At 45.7% G+C, this 8,240-nt stretch overlaps 1 protein-coding gene across 1 annotated transcript in view; it reads left to right on the forward strand.

Annotated features, from left to right (window-relative positions):
• Positions 1 to 7,873, forward strand: part of LOC122539622 (trafficking kinesin-binding protein 1-like) — a 30,884-nt gene extending 23,011 nt beyond the window's left edge. The window contains exons 4-5 of the mRNA XM_043674621.1: positions 669 to 781; positions 6,075 to 7,873. Coding sequence (XP_043530556.1) covers positions 669 to 781; positions 6,075 to 6,819 — 858 coding nt within the window. The 3' untranslated portion in view covers positions 6,820 to 7,873. The remainder of the gene's footprint in view (positions 1 to 668; positions 782 to 6,074) is intronic.
• Positions 7,874 to 8,240: the final 367 nt, after the last annotated feature.

An 8,240-nucleotide genomic window follows, 5' to 3' on the forward strand; every position in this document is an offset into this window, starting at 1 on the left:
CACCCCTCACTGTAACACATGATATACCCCACATCCCTCACTGTAACACCCTGATATACCCCACAACCCTCACTGTAACACCCTGATATACCCCACACCCCTCACTGTAACACCCTGATATACTCCACACCCCTTACTGTAACACCCTGAAATATCCTGCACTCATCGTTTTCAGTTGGATGTATTAGAATGTAGGCAAAAGTGAGGCCTGCAGATGCTGGAAACCAGAGTTTAGATCAGAGGGGTACTGGAAAAGCACAGCAGGTCAGGCAGCATCCGAGGAGCAGGAAAATCGAAGTTCGTTCAAAGGCCTTCATCAGGACAAAAGCCTCTGTATCAGAATGTGTCAGAATGTGACTGTCTCTCTGCTCAGATAGTCTGTCACGGTTTATGTCACTTTCCCAGCCCCTTCCCTCGGTGTTGTTGTATTTTCTGACTGTGGTGCCTGAGATCCATTCTGAGGAAAGGCCGTCACTCTCCTTCCTGCTGCCAATGCCCGATCTTTGTCTCCTCACTCTGTCTCTGTCCTGTTTCCTCTATTGTCCATCATTGAGCAAACACCCCCCCCCCTTCTCTCTCCACCCGCCCCTCCCTGTAGTGTGTCATTGAGCCCAGTGTTGTCGGGATATGGGTGTTATCCCTGTGCTGTGCAGTAATCTGTACCCACTTCAGTTACAGAATACCAATCCTCAAACCGATTGCCTGACACTCAATCCACCTACACCATCACTACTTGCCGTATTATGCATCCCTTGGATGAGTTAACCACAGTGACACTGAGGTAAGAGAGTGTGGGGCGGTTGAAGAGGGGGGAGGGGAGGGGAATGTGTGCTGACCATGTGGTGTATATATCTTTTCCAGCCCCACTTCAACACTTGGGAGAAATTGGGTAAACCTGCTTAAAAAGCAAAAATTACATTTCTGTAGCACCTTTCTCAATCTCCCAACATCCCAGTGCTTAACAGCCAATGAAGGACTCTTGAAAGGCAGTCACTTTCATAAATCAGGAGGCAGATTGGCCAATTTGTACAGAGCAAGATCCCACAATCAGCGATGTGATATTGACACCTAATGGTGTTTTTCTAAACTGCAGGGCTGGCATAGAGAGTCCTGGTGATAGATTATTGATGTAAGATATCACTTACTCCACTGTATTGTCAGTCAGAGCATTCAGATGCCCACCACAAAACGGCATTGCCCTCCTTCCCTTCATTCCAACTCTGATTTGTAACTTTTTTTATTGAATCTGGGGGTTGCTGGCTGGGCCCAGCATTTATTGCCTGTCCCTAGTTGCCCCCTTGAGATGGTGGGAGCTCGTTGCCTTCTTGAACCGCTGCAGTCCATGTACTGTGGATAGACCCACAATGCCCTTAGGGAGGGAAGTCCAGGATTCTTACCCAATGATACTGAAGGAACGGAGATATATTTCCAAGTCAGGATGGGGAGTGGCTGGGAGGGGAACTTGTAGGTGGCGGTGTTCTCTGAATTTTCTGCCCTTGTCCTTCCAGACGGAAGTGGTCATGGGTTTGGAAGGTGCTGCCTGAGGATCTTTGATGAATTTCTGCAGTGCATTTTGTAGATAGTACACACTGCTGCTACTGAGCGTCGGTGGTGGAGGGAGTAGATGTTTGTGGGTGTGGTGCCAATCAACAGGTGGTTTTGTCCTGGATTGTGTCAACTTTCTTGAGTGTTGTTGGAGCTGTCCCATCCAGGGCAAGTGGGGAGTATTCCATCACACTCCTGACTTGGGCCTTGTTGATGGTGGACAGGCTTTGGGGAGTCAAGCTTGCTTCTAACGTGTTCTTGTAGCCACTGTGTTTATATTGAGTTTCTTGTCAATGGTAATCCTGGGGATGTTGATAGTGGGGGGATTCAGTGATGGTAATGATTTGAGTACATGTGCCATAAAACCTCATTCTAATTCCAAATGTTGTAGTGTGATGGTTCGATTGTATTTTACTGGAGATGGTCATTGCCTGGCATTTGTGTGGAGCGAATGTTACTTGCAACTTTTCAGCCCAAGCCTGGGCCCTTCTCACATTGTCCAGAATGTGTTGTATTTGGACATGAACTGCCTCAGTTTCTGAGAAATTGTGAACGGAGCTGAATACCATTACCGAACAGCCCCCTCCTCCCCCCACCTCCACCCCCTGAGGAGAAACTGTGCAAGGTCCACACCCAGGTGGGAATGTTGCCTGATTGATGGAGGATTTGCTAACAGAATCTTGTCTTTGTCACACATACAGGCAGAAAAAACAATGGTACCAATACTTGCTGAAAGTTTAAGAAGTGTAAATACCTGAAAGTAAGAGCTGTGTTTGATTCCCAGTGTCAAGTGCCTGCATCATACCTTAAACATCCACTCCTGCAGATCACCAATCTGTCCTGTAGATCACCTGCTGTTCCTGTAGATCACCAACCACTCCTGTAGATCACCAGCCCCTCCTGTAGTTCACGAACCCCTCCTGTAGATCACCAGCCCCTCCTGTAGAGCACCAACCCCTCCTGTAGATCACTTGCTGCTCCTGTAGATCACCAACCCCTCCTGTAGATCACCAACCCCTCCTGTAGATCGCCAGCCCCTCCTGTAGATCACCAACACCTCCTGTAGATCACCAACCCCTCCTGTAGATCACCAACCCCTCCTGTAGATCACCAGCCCCTCCTGGAGATCACCAGCCCCTCCTGTGGATCACCTGCTGTTCCTTTAGATCACCAACCCCTCCTGTAGATCACCTGCTGTTCCTTTAGATCACCAACCCCTCCTATAGATCACCAGCCCTTCCTGTGGATCACCTGCTGTTCCTGTAGATCACCAACCCCTCCTGTAGATCACCAGCCCCTCCTGTAGAGAGAAGGGAGCAGCACCGATGATATTGCCAATATACCAGTGAAAGAGTTGTGGGTGGGGGCTGGAGCAGGACTGGAACAAGGAATGTTCCACATACCCCACAAAGAGACGGGCTTAACTTGGGACCCATGCAAGGGTCTGTGTCATTGGGGAGAGAGCCCGAAATAGGATGAGAAGATTCACCAGGCTGTTGTCTGGACTGGAGCAACACAGATATGGAGTAGTCCAGATAGGCTGGTATCCTGAGGGTCAGAGAAAGTTGAGGGACACCTGATTGATGTGTACGCAGTTCTGAGGGGTAGAGACAGGGTAGATAGGGAGAAACCTTTCCCGTTAGTAGAGTAGTCAATAACTAGGGGTCACAGTCTAAGGAGAAGGAGGGTGAGAAGGGATTTGAGAAAAGATTTTTTCTCCTGGAGATTGGGGGTATCTGGAACAGACTGTCTGAAACAGTGGTAAAGGTAGCAGTCCTCAAGATATTTAAGAACTCTTTAGATCATCACCTGAAATGCCCTAGTACACAAGGCTACAGGCTCCAAGGGTACAGGCCAAATGGTGGAAATCGTGTTTAGAAAAATTGAATTTTGATAACCAGCACAGATACGATGGGCTGAAGGGCCTTTATTGTGTTGTGTAAAGTCTGTGTGTTGACATTGGCTGTTTGTGAACTGTGTGGGTTTGTATTAGCCACTGCATCTCCCAATGACTTCATTAGGAATAAAGACAATGAAAAAACTGGATCACACCTCCCCCATTTTCCAGGGCATCCCTGAGAGTTTCACAGCCAACAAAATACCGTCTGAAGTACAGGTGCCAGTAAATTGTAGGGTTTGATTGGACTAGCATCACTTAATTACTAGCTTGAAGACATCTTCCTGAATGCAGATTTTAAAGTGGATGGGAGCTTTCCAACTTAAAATGGTTCGTTTGAAAGATGTGCGATCACCAGGAAAGAATTATTGTGTTCCCAGCTGCCCCATCACAACAGCCGGTACAGCTTCCAAATGTTCTCTTCTCTGGTTTGTCCCCTGTTAATTCTGAAGGAGGAATTAGCTGAGAATAACTGAAAACAATGGGGTGAGGCTGAGGAAGGAGTGATATGGGGAATGATCACTTTGTTAAAAAAAAAAGTCAAATGTTCAGGATCTGTTTTCTGCAATCCCCCTGTTGTGTGATTTCAGTGTGTGATCTGTGCTGCTAGCCCTCACTATGTTGGAGGTGAGATTGCTGAAGCTTACCTTATTAATCAATAAGTAATAGGCTTGTAATTATTGAACACCTTGCCAATGGTGTCATCACATTGCCCGTGCACCATGTATTTTGGAATTTGCTTCCTGTGGGGCCAGCTCTGATGTAGCTAACTGCAGCGTCAGCTCATCAGGACAGCAGCAGCTTGGCTATGGAACGGCTTGTTTGTCATCTTCAAACCTGGGAAAGGTTTTGACACAATTAACAAGGAGAATGTTCCCACTTATGGGAGAGACCAAAACTAGAAACCATGGCCATTAGAGAGTAACTGATCAATCCAATGGGAATTCAGGGAAAGAACATCTTTGCGTGGGAGGAACTGAAGGAATAACATCAGTGCATTGACAGGAAACTGGATTAATAATGAGGGAGACAGGGAGAGAAGGATATAGTGGCTGGGTGAGATAAAGAGGGGTCGAGAGTATGTGATGCTGGAAAAGCACAGCAGGTCAGGCAGCATCCGAGGAGCAGGAGAGTTGATGTTTTGGGCAGGAGCCCTTCATCAGGAAGTCAGGTAGTTCTCACTTTCTCCTCCCTGAGATAAAGAGTGGCCTGGAAGATACTGATGAGGTGCATACAAAGACCATCATAGACCAGGTGGGCTGAATGGCCTCCTACACTGCAATGCATTTTTTGTAAAGTTTATTCCACATCTTAATCCATTATTATTTCATAATGTTTGATATTCTCAGTCTTCAGTTTATGATATGCTATCGGAAGGATGTTGTGAAACTTGAAAGGGTTCAGAAAAGATTTACAAGGATGTTGCCAGGGTTGGAGGATTTGAGCTTCAGGGAGAGGCTGGATAGGCTGGGGCTGCTTTCCCTGGAGTGTCGGAGGCTGAGGGGTGACCTTATAGAGGTTTATAAAGTCATGAGGAACAGGGATAGGGTAAATAGCCAAGGTCTTTTCCCCAGGAGAGAAGAATCCAAAGGGCATAGGTTTAAGGTGAGAGAGGAAAGATTTAAAAGGGACGTAAGGGACAACTTTTTCACACAGAGAGTGGTGTGCATATGGACTCACCTGGTACAATTACAGCATTTAAAAGGCATCTAGATGGATGTATGAATAGGAAGGTTTAGTGGGTTATGGGCCAACTGCTGGCAAATGGGACTAGATTAGTTGAGGATATCTGGTCGGCATGGACAAGTTGGACCGTTCTGTGCTGTACATCCCTGAGTCTATATTAATGTTTTTGATAAGGCCTGTCATTCCCTGCAGCTAAATTCTGCTTGTGATTTCATTGCTGAATTTCACCAATGTTCATCATCTCCTTTGCTTAAGGTCACCCACTGGAATCTGTTCTGAGGAAAATGCAATGTGGATTTGAAACTGTGATTTTAAATCATTGATCTAATCAAGGGATTCAGTTGGAGGAATGATCAGGGTCTAAAATTGATGTAAACCTTTGGATTTACTTAATGGTAGGCAACCGCTGGGCTGGGTTCAGGTTTATTGGATGGGCAGAGTTGGGGAGTGGGAGATAGGGTTGGGGGATAGAAGGAGCAGAGTGTAAGGTGGGAGCTCACATTAAACTACTTTATGATTTGGAGATGCTGGTGTTGGACTGGGGTGTACAAAGTAAAAATCACACAACACCAGGTTATAGTCCAATTATAACCTGGTGTTGTGTGATTTTTAACTTTAAACTACTTTATGCTGTAAGACTCAGCTTATAGAGTCATACCACATAAAGCAGACCCTTCGGTCCAACTAATCCACGCTGACCACGTTCCCAAACTTTGTCGCCTCTTGCTCAGCGTTTAATGAACAGTGACACTCATACCCCAAATATTCTGGCTAATATTTGATCAATACAGGAAGCACATTTTTAAACTTGGGGCACACTCAATGTGATGATTCCTTTGTCTATGTCATTCTCCCTTTAGCAGGTTGTCATGTTGTCCCATTGCTGCATTATTCGATGTCATTGTGAAATATATTACTGAGTGTTCCACCCTCCATTCTCTTCCAGTTTACATCACACCCCTACTCCCTCATGTGCCAGTGCTGGCAAGTTGAGGTCTATCTCATCTGACGGCAACTTGGCCAGACTGAGGCCCATATCTTCATGTGGGAATTTCGACAGATTTTGGCCAACTTCGTCACCTGGGAATTTCAACACATTGACAGCTACGCCAACCAGTAGAAACTCTAGTACATTCGGGACCAGTGTGTCGAACATGGACATGGAGGCACTGAGAGCAACTTGCTGCAGTCCACAGCGTAAACGTTACGTATCTGAGTCTGCCACTAACCTGAGAGAGCACACCATCACAATGAGCACCTCACTCGGGTTAGTGACATTGTTAAAGGAACACGGGATCTCTGCAGCCATGTATGACCTGATCTGTAATGTTGAAGACGGTGTAGTGGACAACACTGCCACTGTTCAGCAGCACTCCGACGGAACCCTGCCCAGCTTCCCAAGCTCTGAACCACCTCTGCTCTCCCTCTCAAAGCCCCCGTTCGACCTGAGTCATACCAGCCCACCTCAGAAACCCTTCCTCACCTCGAGTTTGGCCAGGTCAATGCTCAACAGGATGGTCAGTTCCGAGGACAGAAGGAGCCCGAGTGACACCAGGAACCAAAGAAACATCTTCAGCTTGAACCTGGTGGAGAAACTGAAGCGACTTGGTTTAGACAAAGTGGTGGCCAGAGGAATGGTCAACGCTGAGAGCAAAAGGTTGACACGCCTTACACGAAGGTTCAGCACATGAGAAACGGCAACAGCAGAGCTTCGTCAGGGTGGTGACGCTGGGAGTCCATTCTTAATGATCAGTGTGGATGGGTCCCTTTCTCCCCATGACCTCTCTCCTCTGCCCCATGACCCCTCACAAACCTCATTCTTCCCTTTCCCTACCTGCTCTGTGTTTAAAAACTGAACCTGGTCATTACACTCTGCAATACTTGCCATCGTCAGTGCAAGGTCCATTCCACCTTCTTTCAGTTTTTTGTGCACTACGCACACTGGTTTGGTTGATTCACAAGTAAGTTATCTGTTAAATGTTCAATAATAATCAATGACCGCATGTTTGAAAAGAGAGGGCTAATATGAAGTGAGTTGGTGTGAGCTGGCTGGTACAGTTGGCTGGTTGGTGTTATTGAGGGAGGGTAGGGTGATGGTCTTTCAATATTCAGTATCTGGGTATCTCCACTCCCAGACTGATCAATAGCATGCTTCCTGAACAAATCTGCTGTACTTTACTTATTGCCATCCTTTGTGAAATCTCCACAGGATATAAATTCTATGGATGTTATTCCCCAGTAATAATGATGTAATCACAGAGCTCAGACTGCCTTGAGAATGCTGGAGATTGCACTTTAACCTCACTTGATGTCTTGAGCCATTGCCTGCAGCTTCTCTGTGTCAGTGTTTGACCGTGAATGAAGTCCTGAACACTCCCATCAGTAACTGTCATAACCAGAGCTTTACTTGAAGTCCAATCTCTGCGGAACATCTTCTGACCACTCCTTGGTTTTCTGGCTTGTAGGAAAGTTGATAGTTCTGTGGAAGGGGAAAATGTCCAAGCTTTGGAATAACATGCACTTGTAAGTTCTGAGTCCGTCAACAGTCTGTAAAACGCTGAGTTGTCCCAGTGGAACTTGCTGTATGGTTCCCATGAAAGATCAGTACAGGCAGAACATAACTGAACAACTTGGCACTTACACCAGGACGATGAACAATGACCTACAACAAATGTTATTTTTGACTGTAACTTTCAGGGTAATTCTGTTAGTTTTATTATTTCCTTAAAGATCAGCAAATTTTGATTTTTGGAGAATTCCTTCGACTTTTGTTGAATGTTTGACCTTTGCATTCTGTGGTGACATTTAAATTCAGTGTTAACAACAAAGTAAAATTGAAGGGGTATAATAGAATTTCTAAAATTTACAAATCAAAATTCCTTTGTATTTATAACCCTCTGTCAACATTGAGAAAAATCTTCCTATCAAAGCAAGATGAATGCCTGGATAATTCAACAAAGTTACAGTGAAGCTCGGGGAGTTTTCCGAACACAGTTGTAAAAGGTGCCTTGTTCTGTAATCCTGAACCCAGTTTTGGCAAAATCCTTCAAATTTTGTTTTCAAATGTTCGATTAGCACCATTACCTTTAGCACCCAGCCTCCATTACATTTC

The sequence above is a fragment of the Chiloscyllium plagiosum genome, chromosome 33 (assembly GCF_004010195.1).
Source record: "Chiloscyllium plagiosum isolate BGI_BamShark_2017 chromosome 33, ASM401019v2, whole genome shotgun sequence".
Lineage (NCBI taxonomy): Eukaryota > Metazoa > Chordata > Chondrichthyes > Orectolobiformes > Hemiscylliidae > Chiloscyllium > Chiloscyllium plagiosum.